Raw genomic sequence first — 18417 nt, 5'->3', positions numbered from 1 at the left:
TTGGTTCACAGCTCTTCTGCTCTTTCATCCATTCCTGATTTCTTAATTCTGTTCAAGAACAGCAAAACTGCACAAGACTGAAAAGTGAGGGGGACTCCATCCTCCTCTCTTCTTCCAAGACACATGGAAAGTGTCGCCAAGTCCACTCTCTCCACATGGCCTTTCTTACGGTTTGGATCTGGAATGTCTCCTCAAAATCTCATGTGCAAGGCAGTGCAGCAATCTTCTGAGGTGAAATGCCTGAATTATGAGGGATGTTACCTCACTGGTGGATTAATCCATTTGATGGATTAACAATTTGAATAGACTACTACATGGTAACTGCAGGCAGGTAGGGCAGGGCTGGAGGAAGTAGGAAACTGGGGGTGTGGCCTTAAGAACTATATCTGTCCCTGGCCCCTTTCACTCTCCCCTCTACTTCCTCAGCTGCCATGAGCTAAGTAGCCTTCCTCCATCACTCCCTTCCACCACCACGTTCTGACTCACCTAAGGTCCAAGGACTGAGAATTCTGAAACCATGAGCCAACATAAACTATTCCTCCTTTAAATTGTTCTTTTTAGGTGTTTTGGTCACAACAACAAAAATCTGACTAACAATCTTCTGCACTCATCTTCATCTGTGTAAGTGAAACATCAGAACCCTTCTCTCGATGCTGCCCAACACAGTCCTTACCACCAGGGCCACTGGTGTGGGAACACAAGTCTGTGCACACTGTTACCTATTTCAAGTACGCACATCTCATTTCCCCAACTACTATCGGGACAGGAAGCACATTCAGATTGTTTTTGTATTCTTTGAAGTACCTAGTAATATGTTAGGCACAAGAAATATGTAACGGTCTCTAAATATCTTTTTGTTTTTGCCTTTTGGTATCACTTTATTTAAATTTGTATTTTCTGTTTGTCATACCAATACAATAAGATTATAAATTCACTGAAGGAAGAGATAACTTCACTGCTTTATACAGGATTACAGATTTTATTTTTTGTGGTTTCAGTTACCCACAGTCAACCACAGACTGGAAATATTAAATGAAGAATTTCAGAAATAAAGGATTCATGAGTTTTATATTGTATACCATTTTGAGTACCATGTTGAAATCCTGGGCTGTACTGCTCTGTTCCCACCTGGGAAATGAATCATCTTTTTATCCAACATATTCATGTGTATATGCTACCCATCAGTTAGTCACTAGTAGTAGCCTAGATTACCAAATTAATTGTCATGGTATCTCAGTGCTTATATTCAAGTAACCCTTATTTTACATAATAATGGCCCTGAAGTATGAAGGTAGTGAAGCTGGTAATTTCATTATAGTCTATTATTATAACCATTCTATGTTAATACAATTGTTCTGTTAACAATATTACTGTTGTTAATTTCTCACCATGTCTAATTTATAAGTTTATAGGTATACATGTATGCATAGGAAAAAAACAAAGTATATGTAAGGTTTGGAATTATCCACAATTTAAGGGATCCACTGGGGATCTTGGATGATATCCCAGATGAATAAGAAAAGACCATATAATTAAATTTGTTTTTTAAAAAATGAATTTATGAACCAGGCACAATAGCACATGACTGTAATCCTAGTGACTCAGGAAGCTGACACAGGAGGATCACAAGTTTGAGAACAGCCTCAGTAACTTAGCAAGATCCCTAGCAATTTAGGGAGATCCTGTCTCAAAATGAAAAATAAAAGACTGGGGATGTAGCTAGTTCAGTTTATGAGAGGCATAAATCACTTCTTTTCCAAAAGTATTAGTGCTATATATTTTTATAGTTGCCAAATTAAAATGTAAATGTATAGATAAACCACTCTGTTTTTTTTAATATTTCCAAACAAAAGACATTAAACATTTTAATGAATGGAGCAAACATGAAATCATCTGAAAAAATGTAAAATAGTAAAAATGTTTGTTTTGCCCAAATTACAAAGTGCAAAAAGCTGTCATAAGTGGTAGGTAGGAAAGCAAAGTGAACAAACGTGTGCAAATATAAAGCCGAGCACAGACCTGTATATGTAATGCATGCTTATATGTATACACATGTTTACTGATCACAACAATGAAAAACAAAAATGAGCAGGAATTTGGAATAAAGCAAGTGTATTTTTTTCCAACTGAATTCAATTCACTTCATAAAAGTAAAATGCTATTAGCAAAACAGAAAGAAAAGCTCAGACTGCATACATTAAAAAAAATCCATAACTAAAATGTCATACCTGTAAACATGGCGTGAAAATAAGGACTACAGGCGGCCAGCACCACTCTGTGAGCAGAGATTTCCATGTCTTCTGCCACAATTGTGACATCACACAGCAAATTTTGACTGTTCACAAAGCAGAGAGAAAAAAATTTAAATGCCTCTAATAATAATATGTATTAAACATCCTATGAAAAACTATTAGACTAAAACTCACTTTTGGAACTTAACCATCCTTTAGAACAAGATCCCTAAACATGAGGTATATAAAAAATAATTGTGATAAAGGCCCAAAAAGCTTTGGGCCCTTACTCAAAATCTTGCCTTTGTTTAACTCAAAATCTTTCCCAAATTGATTACCTATTTCTAAACTAAAGGAAATTCTGGCAGCAAACCACCAATGAACTATAAAAGGAGAGGTAGTTTAAACAGACTACCAGCTTAAGAGGGAGATGTCAGTCTGACATTAAGGCTAATTGTTATTGATGGTCACTGGTCTAGATGATGAGATTTCTGAGTTTGTTATACTATTGTCTGTTTATTTGAAAATTCTCCATAATTAGAATGTTCTCCAAAACAAGTTCAATACTTATTCAAATGCTATGTAATTATTTTAAATTTTAAAAAATGGTTAAAAACTAAATTGAAACAATCCTACCTCCAAAAAAAAAAAAAAAAAAAAAAATTTGAAATGACCCTGGGTCATCAAACAAAGGTAAAATTACATTCAATTACATATCCTGCTTAAAAGGCATTTGGGCATTTGAAGCTTAACTTAGAACATTTTACCAATGCAAAATATCTCATTCCTCAAGACCAAAATACACTACCACATACAAAATTAAAAAGTATTTTGTTACCTCAAAACAAACCATTATTCTACCACTAAATTACACCTACAATTTTTAAAACATCTACTTTAATTCCCTTAAAAACTCATGGTGAGCACTCTGTACATGCAATATGTGGTGCTAGATCAGACTCACCAAGTAACTAATGCCACAGAACATTTTTTAGCAAAAAATGCTGCTAATACTTATTCTAGAACAAGAAAGTCTCAAAGCCTAAAACCTGCCTTGCTAGTAGCATGTCATGAATGAAACAGGAGTGGGGGATGTGAACATCTTTTTCACACCACAAATATCTGAGCACTGAACTTCTCTGTAGATGTATACAGTATACAGATCACAAGGGGCCCCCTCTTCAATAATCCTGCCTATTTTTTGCAAGTTTCCTTCAGTAACTCCCTAGTACCTTGCAAGCAACATTTTCACATGAACTTTTAACGAAGTCCTTGATTTTTCCACTTGACCATATTGCTCACAAATTTGTTACCATGGGGCTCACACTGAAACTTTTTGGAGAGACAACTAAAGTCTATTCTCTTTCTAGTTCAGGAGAAACTGGGGAAAAAAGGAGTACCATAGCACCAGTGTGACTGCATTCCAGAGCCTCATCATCTATAAGCCTGCTTTGCCATTTGGACTGAAGTATGGTTCACGGGTGGTACTGATTTAATGGCTCATGATGGTATCTGAGATATCAAGCAGCTCCCATATCAAAGTCAAAAAAGGAGGCACAATGACTTTAACCTGGAATTCCTCCAGATCAAAAGGAGAACTGACAAAGTCTACCATCAGCTCAGAGAATAAAAACCACTCTACATTCTATGAATTCCACAGGTTCACAAATAATGAGAATGAGAATGTCAGCAGTGTTAACAGGAGGGGACTATGCAAAACCTTCCTCTGCTTGTGTGTTTTTCAGTTCTTTCCTTCACAATGCTATGAGGTAGATATTATTATTATTTTGACCCCCAAAATATGTAGCTGGGGAAACCAAGGTTAAAGAAGAATAACTTAAGGCTAAGGATGTAGCTCAATGGTAGAGCACTTGCCTAACATATACAAGGCCCTGAGTTCAATCCATAACACCACAGAAAACAAAAGATGAATAACCTGCCTAAAATGTCCCTACAGGTATCAATATTAGGATTCAAATCCAGAGAAACCATTCCAAAGTCTCTTCCTGAAGTTGGGTGGTTTTAAGATTTATTAAAGGCCGGGGAGATAGCTCAGCTGGTAGAGTGCTTGCCTTGCAAGCACAAGGCTCTGGGTTCGATCCCCAGTACCGCCAAAAAAAAAAAAAAAAAAAAAAGATTTATTAAAGCTTGAATAAAATGGGGAACAGAAATTATAAATTAAAAGTAACCACGATTTGTTTTTTTACATGCTATATATATTAGAAACTATTTTTTAAGTTCTCTATATAGCTGATAAAAGGCTCTATTTAGTTGACTTTTAGCACTACCTCTACAGAATATTTAGAAAAATCAAATATTTATATATTAATTCAACAAAGCACCTTCAAACCATCTCTGCCCCTAAGAAAACTAACAAAAAGGACTGACAATACTGGCTAAAGTGAAAACAATACAATAAAGATGCCACGGGAAAAAGAAAGCAACTAAATCAGAGTAGGGGTTAGAAAAGCTTCTAGTAGCTACTATTTAAGCTAAGTTCTAAAAACAAGTTAGCGGGATCAAGGAGCAAGAGATCCCAAACATATAAAAAGAGAACGGTTAAATGCTGTTAAGACCAGAAGCAGCAAAGAGAGCAGGGGAACCGCAGACCAAGAAGAGTAGGGAGAGAAAAGGCAGGAGAGAAGAACAGAAGGAAAGGCAGGCAGGGTCTGCAGAGTTACACACTGTGTCTCTAAAATGAGGCCATCCAGGTTTTTCTGTTGTGACCAGGGGATCTGAACAAACTCAAACATGAGTCAAGTACATCGTTATGAACACATTACTTTTACTGATAATCCTTTACTGCTTTCCTTTCAGGATGGAACTTAAAGTGGAATTACAGTTGAATACCTCAAAAATCACCCAATTAATTACTGAGCTTCGATTACATTACTCAATGATCTAATCCTTCCAGCAAAACACCTGCTGGCTGTCACATAATTAGCCTGGCCTTACTGGCTTATTAGTTGATACTAGTTAACTAATAAGGTTAAGACATCACGAAAATAATACCCAGCCACACCCTGGCTTAGGTCCCAAAAAGTCTTAAGGGTCACATTACAAATCAAGGACATACTTACAGTGTTCAGTTTTCCACCTTTTTATTTCCAGCAATAACATATTTTATTTTCTCCCACTCGGATTTCTTTTTTTTCCATACTTTATTTTTTTCCACTTTTTTTTTAATTGGTGCATTATGGTTATACACAATGAAGGGATTTGTTGTTACACATGCATACATGCACACAATATAACTTGGCCAATGTCACTCCCCAGCACTTCCCCCTTCCCTCCCCTTCTTCCCTCAGTATCTTTCCTCTATTGATCTCCCTTTGATTTTCATAAAATCCACCCACAACTTTCTTTTTTTTCTCCTATTTCCACATGTGAGAGAAAACATATGATCCTTGACCTGAGTTTGACTTATTTTGTTCAAATGACATAATTTCATTTTTCTTTATGGTTCAGTAAAACTCCATGATATATATGTATATATACCACATTTTCTTTTTCCTTTCATCCACTGATGAACACCAAGGCTGATTCCATAGTTTGGCTATAGTGAATTACGCTGCTATAAACATGGGTATGAATGTATCACTATAGTATGATGACTTTAATTCTTCAGCATAAATACCAAATGGTATGTTAGGTCATATGGTTTCATGCCTAGTCTTTTGAGGAACCTCCACACTGATTTCCATAGTGGTTGTATTAATTTATAATCCCACTGACAGTGTAAGTGTTCCTTTTTCTCCACATCCTCTCTAGCATTTATTGTTTATATTCCTGATGATTGCCATTCTGATTGATGTGAGATGAAATCATAGTATAGTTTTGATTTGCATTTCCCTAATGCTAATGATAATGAACATTTATTCATATATTTTATATTTCTTCTTTTGAGAAGTACCTGTTTAATTTGCTCATTTATTAATTGGGTTGAGTTTTTGGTATAAAGTTTTTTGAGTTCTTCATATATTCTAGATATTAATCCTTTGTCAGAAGAGCAGCTAGCAAAGACTTTCTCCCATTCTGTGGGTTCTCTCTTCACCTTCCTGTTTCCCTCTAGCACCTGATGAGATGAGTTGTCAGTCAGAGTCCATGAAGCACACACACACACACACCAGAACCTAGAAATGTGCCCAAAGTCAGCACCAGAGGAACAGCGTCAGGTGCTAGGATAAAGAAACAAGACAGAAAAATAAAAAGAAACGAGGCACGAGGCTAGAAGGCAAAAAAATTAAAAACTAGTTAGGAAGCAGAGGGTGAGCAGATGTGGAGTCACTGTTTGGGACATGGCCTCAAGATCCAGTACTCAAAGATGACAGAGATCTGACCAATCTTACCAGTGGGCACCACTAAGTATAACAGCAAGTATAAACCAATGTGTACAAGTCTGGCCCTTACCTCTTTCCAATGTGCATTCTCACAAAAAGCTGAATGACTTTTAGGTGAGGAGTAGTGGACTATGAATGTTAAATTCTGACACTAAAACAAGAGATTTGTTTTAGCAGCCCACACCCAGAGTCTACCAAGATGAATTTCCAAGTTTCTGTTCCTATTACTTGGAATCTAATCAGAGGATGGACTGAAGAAAGAAAAGACTTTCAAAATAATAAAGTAAATTAAATTGTTATTTAACAAAATTTGTATTTCTTCATTTGTTCATATCCAGAGAGTACTTCCTGGGTGCCAGGCACTGTTGTCAACTTACCACAACAAACAATATAATGTCTGTAACAGCAAGTTTACAAGTAAGTGGGGAGACACATAAGGAAACAGGTAATTATAAAATGAACCCATGATCATTTTGATGACATGATGACACAATGGTTAAGTGTGGAGTGTCTGGGAACACACAGGAGACACTGAGCCCAAGCTTATGGGAAAGCTTCAGAATGGAAGTACTTTCCACATTCAAATCTTAAAAGAGAACAGGAATTAAACAGCCCTTATGTAAAATTATCAAATGGCACTTATAAAAAGAAAGGCACTCCATCTCCTAAATGAAACAATATCATGAAAACTGGTCCTTCTCAGGGAAAAAAAAATTTGAAAATGAATGAAAATATATCAAGACTTCCTTTGGTTTTCTGATATAAAAGGAATGAATTCCTAAGACTAGAAAAACCTATCACTGCTTTTAAAATACACAGAGCATATCTTCTTAAAATGTGACAGCAGACTTTGAGATATCAAAATTAATTAGTTGTCATATGAAGCAAGAATTTACTTTCAACTGGAAGTGGGGGCGGTGAGGAAATTACATGGCATCTGTCCCCCTTTCTTTCTCAGGTGCGAGTGAAAATTTGGAGGCGTTTCTTGCCATGAGAAGAATCAGAATGGCACCTGAGGTACCACTGGCACCTGATGAGCTGAGTGGTCAGGCAGAGTCCATGAAGCACACACACACCACAGTCAGCACCAGAGGAACAGCATCAGGTGCTAGGATAAAGAAACGAGACAGAAAAGTAAAAAAAAAAAAAAAAAAAAAAAAAAGGAGGCATGAGACTAGAAGCCAAAGAAATTAAAAACTAGCTAGGAAGCAGAGGGTGAACAAATGTGGAGCCACTGTTTGGGACATGGCCTCAAGATCCAGTGCTGGCTATGCAGTACCTAGGGAGGTGGGGTCAGATGATAAGATCCCTGCTTGCTGATTTCATCAGTCATGTTTACCCAAATCTATGGCTGACAATGTCATTTAAATAGGCAAAGCAGATGCATGCTGGCTAAAATGTCAATAACCTCAACAAGCAACCAAGCTCCATAATACACATCACCATTATCTTCCTCCTCCTCCTCTTTCTTCTTCTTTTTTTATCTCCCCCCCCCCCCCCCACACACACACACTTAAAACCATGATGGTAGGTAGCATCTGTGAATTCTTGGAGCAGTTAAACACAGGGAAAACCTGGGTGTTAGGTGTAGTAGGATTCCTGCCACAGTAAGAGTCCTGAAAACTAGTACTAGCCCCATCCCCACAAGAGATTTATACCTGATGAGATTTTCAAACACAAAGCAGGAAGAGGTGATGGTCAACTTGGAAAGTCATAGGAAAACCAAACAGAGTCAAAGATTCAGAAACTGCTTTAAATGAGTAAAAAGTCACAGAACAGAGAATCTATCATTCTTTCCAGATAGAATCAAAATAGCAGAATGAGACTGAAAAATGACAAAGTGGAGCACAAGAAGACATTGGGGAAAGCATGTCAGTAAATTATCTGAAGGGAAGGGACATTTCAAGATTCAGGGACTTGCACGAACTGGGTTACAGCTGAGAGAGGGAGAAGATGATTATTTAGAAATAAAATTAAAGGAGATATTAGGGACAGGAGAAAGATGGCAGCGAGAGGGCAGAGTAGAGAGATGAAAAAGTTACCAGATTTCAGAAGGGAACCGGTCAGGAAGGGTTAAGCATCCAAGCATGTGGGTGGAAAGTGTGGCTACAGGGTACAAGAGGTAGATCTAAACAAAGTTTGTTTTTAAAACTTGTGAAGTAAGTCAGGTGCAGCGGCTCATGACTATGATCCCAGGGACTCCGAAGGCTGAGGCAGGAGGATTGCAACTTAGCAAGCCTTGTCTCAAAATAAAACATAAAAAGGGCTGGGGATGTGGCTCAGTGGTAAAGCACTCCTGGGTTCAACCTTCAGTGCCAAAAAAAAAAAACAAATGAACAAACTTGGTGAATTAAATCACAAGTAGATACTCTTAACTATAATAATCTCCAAGGAAACAGCCATAGTAAGAGCTTCTGACTTTCTGATTAAGCGGGGATACTGAAGGCAAACTGAGGCAGCTGTCTTTTGTGTGCAGTCAATATTCAGAAACACAGAAAGAGAAGAAGGAAAGGAGGTTGATTTAGTAAATTCATTTACTACTGTCCATTCTTCATATTCTACGAAGTGTTTAATGATCCTCTCCATGCTCAATAAACACCACTTAAAAAGAAATCAATCCTGAGTGCTTAGGAAACACTGTAGAATATTACCAGTTAAGTTGAAACTCTAGGCTTCAAAACGTCTCTTGTGCTTTCTTAAATAAATGAGTATGCTTGATTTGAAGGATCTTCCCAACTGCCCTATCCTCCAAAGAATATCTTATATTCCTTTAGAACAATATGCAAACAAAAGAACCTGATAATGTTCTACTATTAAAAAATACATACTTGAATAAAAAAATTCACATCCTAAGTAATTTCCAAAAATTCCTTTTAAAAACAGTGTTATAGCTGGGCAAGGTACCTCACACATAATTCAGTGACTAGGGAGGCTAACATAGGAGGATCATAAATTCAAGGCCAGCCTTGGCCATTTAGCAAAATACTGTCTCAAAGTAAAAAATAAAAAGTACTGGAGATGCAGCTCAGTGGTTGAGCACCCCAGAGTTTAATCCCCAGTATCAGTAGTAGTAGTAGTAGTAGTAGTAATAATAATAATAAAAAACAAAAATAAAATTTTAAAAAATGTTATAAAGGTATGCAGAGAAAGGCAGACTCAAGTTCACTGTTCAATTCCTTTGCCATATAAGTAGCAAAGTACGAACAACCAAAGAAGAGCCATAGGGCTGGAGATATAGCTCAGCTGGTAGAATGCTTGCCTCACATACAAAAGGCCATGGGTTCAATCCCCAGCACCACAAAAAAAAGGATCCCAAAGAAGAGTCACAATTTAAATTTTTCATAGATAAACAGATAATCTAACCTTAGTAATGATCTAGGTCCATGATGTATAAATTCTGGAGGAAAATACAATGACCACTTTTTTTTTTTTTTTTTTTTTTTTTTTTTTTTTTACTTTTTATTGTAAAATAGTAGGATTTATTCAAGTGAGACAAAAAAGACACAGCTCACCCATGGCAAGAGGGGTCCCAATAGGGTTGTCTAACCACCTCTTTAGGAGAGCTTCAGGTTCTTCTGTTTAATCATCTAAAACGTAAGCACTGTTATTATAATTTTTTTAAAAAATTAAATGCTTAGGGATTATGCAGGACATTCAGGTAAACATTTGCATATAAGAAATCATGATTTATGCTTACTGAACATTTTCAAGTCCCAGAGTCAAAATTACATTTCTTCTAAGTAAAACTAATTGACAAGCTTCCCTCTACTCAAACAGAATCTTATTTCACACCCTAGAAATGTTTTTGAATTTTTAAATTTATTTTATAGACAAAATACTACTTTTTGACAGTTGCCTTTTGGTCACCTCGAAAAGCTAGCAGTCTAAGCAGGGTGCAGTGGCACACGCCTGTAACTCCAGCACCTCAGGAGGCTGAGGCAGGAAGACTGCGAGTTTAAAGCCAGTCTCGGGTGGGCGGGGTGGGGGGAAGGGAAAAAATAACAGAATGAATCAAACAACATTGCTCTATGTAAATTTATGATTACACAAATGGTATGCCTTTACGCCATGTACAAACAGAGAAACAACATGTATCCCATTTGTTTACAATAAAAAAAATAAAATAAAATAAAAAAATAAAAATAAAAAAAAAATAAAGCCAGTCTCAGCAAAAGTGAGGCCTTATCTCTAAATACAATACAAACAGGATAGGGATGTGGCTCAGTGGTCAAGTGTCCCTGAGTTGAATCCCCAGTACCCTACCTCCAATTAAAAGATAAAAATAAAAAATAAAAAATAAAAAGCCAGCCATCTAATTTTCTGAATAAAATATATATGGAATATAGCCTGCTTCTTTGGCCCCTCCAAAGAGTCAATACACTGTGGAACACATACTAAGCAATCTTCAAGGGTCTATTGGTTTGATTTTGAAAACACAGGTGTTTTTGAAAAACTTGTCTCCTTCCATGCTTGGGAAATGTGAAGTTACAAACTGAATTCCCACCAGAAATGTGTTGCTGAACATTCTTTCACAGCTCTCATGGGTTGTTCCTTTGACATCCCTAATCTTACCATGCTACTCTTTTTCAAAAACCTTTATCCACTGTCCAGAGGATTAAATCCAAATTCACCACATTATTCAAGCCTGCCTCAATCCTGCCTTCTTGCTTTTCTATCTTTTCTGTAGACTCCCCAGCACTAATGCTTGACTCATGTGATCCAACAGGTTAGGTTTATCCCTTCCCCAGCTCATGCAGCTTATCACACAGAGAAAGTTCTTCTTGTTCCTATATGAATCCAACTGCATGCCCATCAGGCCCTAGCTGAAGCCTACTTCTGTGGACCACTGTGGATGCTCCTGTGAAAATCATTTTTGGCATCCACATTTTGTAGTCTTCTACTACCCCACCACCCTCTTTGTTGTCTCCACAACTCGCCAGATACCCAAAAGGGATGGAGAAAGTCTGATACTGTTTTTGGATCCCATATAGCCTTTTGGGCATGTGAGCTAATTTCAAAGGAGAACCAAGAACTCAGACGCCTGATGATGTATTGTTCAGAAGGGACTGCAGGGCTGTTAAACTGAATAATTTTAAGCTATTCAAGTTCATAAACTGAATTATAAAGCTAGGCCTCTGGACCTCCTATCTTTAAAAAAATTAATTTGAGAAAGAAAGAAAGAAAATGTTATGGTTGTTTTTCTTTAAAACAATTTTAATTATAACTTAAATCTTATAAAACTCCTATTCCCACAACCAAACAATACACACCACTGTAACTGAAAGTGACTTTTCCTCCTCAAACTGTGCTTCCATAAGCCAAAAGTTTCCAAAAGCATTCTCTAGCGCACAGCTACTATTCTACCACTGTTGAGGGGACGGCCCAAGAGCAGAATGGTGAGAATAAGGAAGTTCTCCCTACCTAGAAGTCAGGAAACCACTCTCAGCTACCCTTTCCTGGCAACAGGAAGTTAAAGTAAGGACAGGAAATATTAGTGACTTTCAGCTGCACAAGGAACAGGCCTCTTCAGAGATTTTCTCCCCCCCCCCTTTTTTTTTAAAGAATTATTCAAATTGGCTATAAAGTGTAAGAAAAGAAGAACATGACAATGACATTAGGGGGAAAAACAAATGTTCTGATGAACCCCAAAGACAGTTCATTTTTTAAAACACTGTTGATTAGTGACTTCAAAACAATCTGGTTATAGACCTGACAGCAAAAGCTGGGACTATTCAAAGATTATTCTTTGTTTTGAAATGGTGCAAAACAATGAACAAGGAGGTACTACTTCACAGCCATATCATACCCAAAACAGGGCAAGTAGGAGTATGAAGGAAAGAACGCCACAAGACCTGCAGGTAAGCAAGAAGAGATCTCCTAGGCTCAAAGAATGTCAGAGCAGCAAGGACCTTACACACCATGCAGTCTACTCTCCACATTTTACAATCAAGCCTCAAAGAAGTGAAACAATTGGTCTAAGGCCAAAAAGCCTGTCCCAAACTCAGGCCACTCCCCTCAGAACCAGGTATTACCATCCTATAGTTTAGTGAGTCATCCCATCTTCTCAGGGTCAGTCATTCCTGTCGCCTCAGGGAATCCTTTCCTAACCAGTGTCGTCCACCCTCGTAGCACAAAATGGCCCTCTCGATATGCCATGACAATTTACAATACAAAAACTTTGATTTTTTCTTAATGTCTACTTCCTACAGTCAAACCTAAGCCCACATGCACAGCAATCATATCTGGTTTTGCCCATCATTGTATCTCTAGTATCTGGAAGATATATGTTTATTGAATCAATAATTTACTTAAAGAAGACACAATCAAATAATGGGTGTAAAGAGCGGCCCTTTAGGAAAACCTAACAATTTAAGCCACTCCCTTCTTAGACAAGCTTTCAACATTTCAGGTTGATACAAAGTACTTTCACAAAAGCAAAATTAGGAAAAAATAAATCCTTCCTAAAGCGCTAAGAAGAAAAACCAAGACTGTTAATAAATACATTAGCCTTTTAGTTATTCAATCAGCTCTTAGTGTCACTCTTTTCACTGCAGTGGCAATGAGACATACCTGAGAATGACGAAAACAATGTACTACTCCTAAAAACATTGCTACTACCATCATCACTAAAAAAAAGAATTACATTTTATTCTATTTAACCCAAAATATCCAATATTATCATTTTAATATGTAGTCAACATTTTAAAGAATTATTAAAAATATATTTTGCACTCTTTTTTGCACTCAGTCTTAGTCATTGTGTATTTTCCACCTACGGAACATCTTAATTCAGACTAGCCACAGTGACTAGTGGCTACCAGATTAGACAGAGTTGTCCTAAATGCTATAATTCTAATAAATCTTAAGCTTTTTTCCTTTAGAAAATTTGCAAACAACCTTTTGATGTTCCCTGTATCAAACAAAGAAACAATGAGGGAAGAGGGTTTATATTCACTACAAACTCAAACGTAAAGGGAAAAGACTGACAGTAAAGTACATTAATGCAATACCTTCTTAATTCATTCATGACTTTAAAAGCTTTCTTCATGTGCCAAGGATTCACTGTCACAGGGCAGTGTTTTTCAGTATTATCATCTTTTAAATCGAGAGGCTTCGGATGACCTTGCTTTGTGCATCTGTATACAAAAGAAAAGAACAAAAAACAGAAAAAGATCTTATTAAAGATAATTCGGTTCTAGCTTATCAAGAAATAAAATGAATGCTTCCCTCCCCTACTCATTTAGAAGTCTCACTGATAGGATATCCCAATGTAAGATTAAGACAAAATTAAGAACTCTCTCTGATAGTAACTATGCTTTTGACATTAAAAAAAAAAAGTGGCTAATTACCTCTCTGGTGTCAAAGTTCTGTCAAAGATGAACACAGAAAAATCAGCAAAAGTGGCTTAGAGATATCACCAATAAAAATGCTGAAAAATCATCTTCTCATTTGGAAACTGACTTGCTTTTAGAATCTGTTATAGTTACACGCTGTTTACGAACCAAGACAGTAGCAGATTTACACAAACTTCAAAAATTACGATTCAATTTAAAGTTTGCTCTCCACCCACGAGGATGGTTACCCCATATATTTTGGAGCTACACAAATAAGAGATTGATCATGTTAAATAATATTTATCAAGTACTTACTATATGGCATCCACTGTGCTTACTTTCATTATAATCCTCACAATTCTGTAAGCTAATTACTGTTATTATCCCATTTAACAAATGGAGAGATTGAGGCAAAAAAAGCTGGGTTCATCTGGTAAATGGTAGACCTGGATAAGAGTGCCCCCAATCTAAATCACTCTAACATTCAACAAAGGTTATTTAATTTCATATTTAAACTTACAACTTTTAAGGGCACTAGGCTATGCTACTATCATTTTATGAATTATTCTTCCCAGAGTTGGAGCCAAAATTTGACAAAATAAGAAGATAGGGTGGTGTGGAGAATTAACTACAAACTAATGGTCATGGGGAAAAGTTTTGAAGCGATAGTTATGTAACTATAAATTTACTAAAATTCATTGAATTGTACAATTATAATGGGTAGATTTTATGGTATATAAATTATTACTCAATAAAAATCAGGATACCAAATCAAGCCTGAAAAAAAGACCATACTTACATATAAATCACACAAAGAATAACAATCAAACATAAATAGCTGTGCTATTCTGATTTATGGCTGTGCTCTGCTTGCTTTCCTAACCCTTTTTATAAAAGAACAATTCCTTTTTTTAAATACCGTATTGTTCATTAATTCATTCAAATTTTGTTAGTGCCAACCATCTACCAAGCACTATTTTTAAGGCACTTGAAATGCATCAATGAATAACACAAAGACCCTTGTCCTTGCTGTGCCTGCCAACTAGTTGGGGGGATGGGGAAGACAACAAACATGCAAATCAGTAAAGCAGAAGGCATGTTAGAAAATTAGTGCTATGGGGAAAAGTAGGGCAAGGTAAAGAGTAACAAGCATGCTGTGATGTAGTGTAGGGTGTAACTTTCAGTATGAAATACAGTGATCAGATGAGGCCAAAATGAGAACTGACATTTGAACAAGAGATGAGGAGGTGAAGAAAGTCCAGATGGAAGGAACAGTTAGAACAAAGGTTAGGATGTGTCCAGCATACTCCAGGAACTCTGATGCCTGGGTGGCCAGAGCAAAGGGCTGGGGCTGCAGAGAGGCAGATGCAGCCGTGTAGGGCCTTGAGGGACATTTTAAGTACTTCCGCTTTTACCTTGAGTGGAACAGGGAGGCTCTGCAAAAGAATGACACAATTCAACTTATGCTTTCACAAAATCACTTGACCTCTGGTTAAGGATAGTCTAATGGGTCAAAGATGAAAAGGGGGCAAGTATCTAGGAGCATGCTGCAGTGATGCATAAGAGACAACAGTGGCTCAGAGCAGGGCAACAGCAATAGGTGATGAGAAGTAGCTAGGTTCTGGATATTTTGAAGATATAGCCAATAAGATTTGTTGACAGAATGGATATGTATGCCAAAGAATGACCCCAATTTTTTTGGCCTGAGCAAGTGGAAGAATTGAGTTTCCATTAATTGAGATGGGGAGGGCTGTAAGTTTGGGGTAGGAAGATAGAACAGCTCAGTTTTTATACAATGCTGGTATTAAGACATCCAACATCCAAGTGAAGATAACAAGTCATCAGATAAAGACTGGAGTCTAGAGTTGGAGAGAAAAAGCTAGCTGGAGATAGCAATTTGGGAATCACTGATTACATGGATGGTGTATGAAACCAAGGAAATGAAGCATTCAACATTAAGATGACCTCTAAAATTAACCATACTAATTATCCTTGCTCGTTCCCCCATACCCCAGAATTAGCACTAGTTGTGGCACACTTGAATCTTTGAGGGTTCGCCTACTAGAAGTAGACATCAATTCTACTTCCTCACCACTTGAGAGTTTTTAAAGGAATCCAACAAATCAACTGGTACAGGTGACCACCTCGGAAGCAATGTTCACAGCTGGAATGGGAGAATAAGGAGGTGTGCTCTACCAACTATGGCCTCTGAGAGTCAGGGAGAAGGTTAAGCAAAGGTCTTAGGGTTGGGGATATAGCTCATTTGGTAAAGTGCTTGCCTTATAAGCACAGGCCCTGGGTTCGATCCCCAGCACCGAAAAAAAAAGAAAAAGAAAAGGTCTTAGAAAGGGGAAGCAATGGTAAGTCTTCTTTAGAAGCCAAAAAGTAAAAGAACATTCACATTTCAAGAAAGAGACTGTGGAGATACTTTATAGTATGTTAGGCAGATTCTCATTCTCACTATAAAGAAAACATTAGAAAACCAGGTAAAAGGGAAATTTGTGTAGATATATGAAACCCATGCAAACTTTCTGACCATATAGCACTGAATGCCTGCATTTATAACAAGATAATTATATCTGCTTCTAGTTTAATAATCAAAAGCTTGCAACAGAAGAAAAATATACTGAAAGTTAGCAAAAACTATCAGAGGAGTTTTCAATGCTCAGAGTAGTAGCAAAAACAATTCTTCCCTACCAAAAAAAATTGTTATTTAAAAGTCAAGAGTGTTTATATTTGCTTAAAAAATTAGGAATTTAAACTCCTGGCATTACAGAATTAACTTTCAAAGCAGCTGACATATAACAATCAATACCCATATTAGTACTACCTTAAAAGCTATTCTCAGCTCCCACTTTTTTTGATGTGCTCCAAGAAACTCTGCAAAACACTTTATTCAAAGGCTTAAAAGAATAAGTAAGAAATAACACTGAATTTTCTTTTTTAAGTGTTCTCTGTACTAAGAGCCACTTAACAAACACAGCACCTTTACCGCACAGGTCTATTTTCAACATCGATGCCCTTTCCATAATTTTCCATTTCCTATGTGGCTTTGTGTTAGATGGTCTCTCATTCAGAAGCAAAACTGAGTAACAGAAAATGACACATCAAGTCTAAAACTATAGATGTGAAAAATGTACATATACTGGGAACACGAACTAAGTGGGAGGTAAAGGTTTAACCTTTAAGTGATACCACGCAAGCCCAGAGTTACACCTTCTCTTTCTTCCCTTCTGGGGGAAAAAAAAAAAAAAGGAATGAGCTTTACCTTCCAGAAAAGCTTCTCATTCTGAGAATCACCCTTTTTAAAAATATCAACAAAAGATACTTTTTCAAGTTTCTTTCACACAACTCTGCACTCCACAGCTAGTCTTGCAATTATCTAACAGCCTGTTATTATCAAAACATTCTTAAAAAGTTGAGGTTTCCAAGGATTTGGATTTCATCATACTGCTATGCTCTTAAGAGATAATCCTAAAACCCTTCTTAAATGACTAACTTCCACAAATTCTCAGCTTCAGGCAAGGATGGCTTCTCAGATGATCACTTGGTCACTGCCTAAGAACACTACTGGCAATAACTAAATTCTCAGAGAGGAAGAAAACACTCTAGCAGGCTTGTCTTCCTCAAATAGTCAAGATTTCATAACCAAGCAAAGGTTTAAACCTACTGAAACAATTTTCAGGACACCTTCAAAGATTTCACATATTTCTTATTTGCTTTGGAACAGTGATTTTCAATGGAGAATAGAAAGATGAGACTAGCCCAAGCAATTTTTTCAAACTACACACAACCCTCACAAAAAGGGTCAGGTAAGTCCTTTTTAGGACTGAATATCAGAATGATGGCATCTCCAGGGGTAGGAGCAAAAGGCAGCTATGTATTATTTTTAAAATAACACTCCCCAAAAACTAGGTGATGTAATATGCTCTACCACCCACTTCCCTCCCACCCCAGGACAATCATCCCAGATTGAGAAGCAGCACTTTGGAAAATATGGGCTGTTTATGTTGTTTAGGGTTTTCTGGTGGAAACAATGCTACAATTCATAAAAATGACACAGCTATAAAATTTAACAAGGGACCAAAGCCATTTTCACAGTCAGGACATAAATACTTGGCCCCTGGGTAGCCACCATCTCTGCTCTCCCCTCTGCCTGTTCACCTCAAAAGCTGCAAGACTCCCCTGCTTGCCATGAGTCACCCACCATTACTCACAAATTTCTGCCAAGTTCACGTCAGCAGCTGTTGTTTTCAAAGTCACCATGCATGCTGTACTGCTTTGAAGTTTCCCAATTACTTTGTAATATTTCTCCTGATTTCTCTGTTGTCTTCCCAGATCAGCTTGCTTAAGAAACTGGTATCTTATTAACACTGTTCCCATACACAAGTTCAGGCTATCCTAAGAGATTCAACCACAACTAATATAACTAGTATTTGCTATGTCATTCTACAGTTTCCCAACAAAATGCTCTCACATCCTTCTCCTCAACCAAATAACCACACATTACTT

The 18417-nt window shown here is 37.1% G+C and overlaps 1 protein-coding gene and 1 long non-coding RNA gene across 4 annotated transcripts in view; both read right to left on the bottom strand.

Annotated features, from left to right (window-relative positions):
• KLHL2 (kelch like family member 2) overlaps positions 1–18417 on the bottom strand; it is a 97011-nt gene that overhangs the window by 71552 nt on the left and 7042 nt on the right. For all 3 annotated transcript variants that reach the window (XM_079143354.1, XM_079143352.1, XM_079143353.1), the window contains exons 2-3: positions 13582–13707; positions 2229–2335 (exon numbers count right to left, since the gene is read on the bottom strand). In XM_079143354.1, coding sequence (XP_078999480.1) covers positions 2229–2335; positions 13582–13707 — 233 coding nt within the window. The remainder of the gene's footprint in view (positions 1–2228; positions 2336–13581; positions 13708–18417) is intronic.
• LOC306663029 lies at positions 5374–8106 on the bottom strand. Its single transcript, XR_013764331.1, has 2 exons — positions 7602–8106; positions 5374–6306 (listed from the first exon to the last, which is right to left on the bottom strand). It is a non-coding gene; the product is annotated as an uncharacterized lncRNA (long non-coding RNA).

This window comes from Sciurus vulgaris, assembly GCF_902686455.1.
Source record: "Sciurus vulgaris genome assembly, chromosome: 5".
NCBI classification, from domain to species: Eukaryota; Metazoa; Chordata; class Mammalia; order Rodentia; family Sciuridae; genus Sciurus; species Sciurus vulgaris.
The sequence above is the reverse complement of the archived record's forward strand: the minus strand, read 5'-3'. Positions and strand labels throughout refer to the sequence as shown.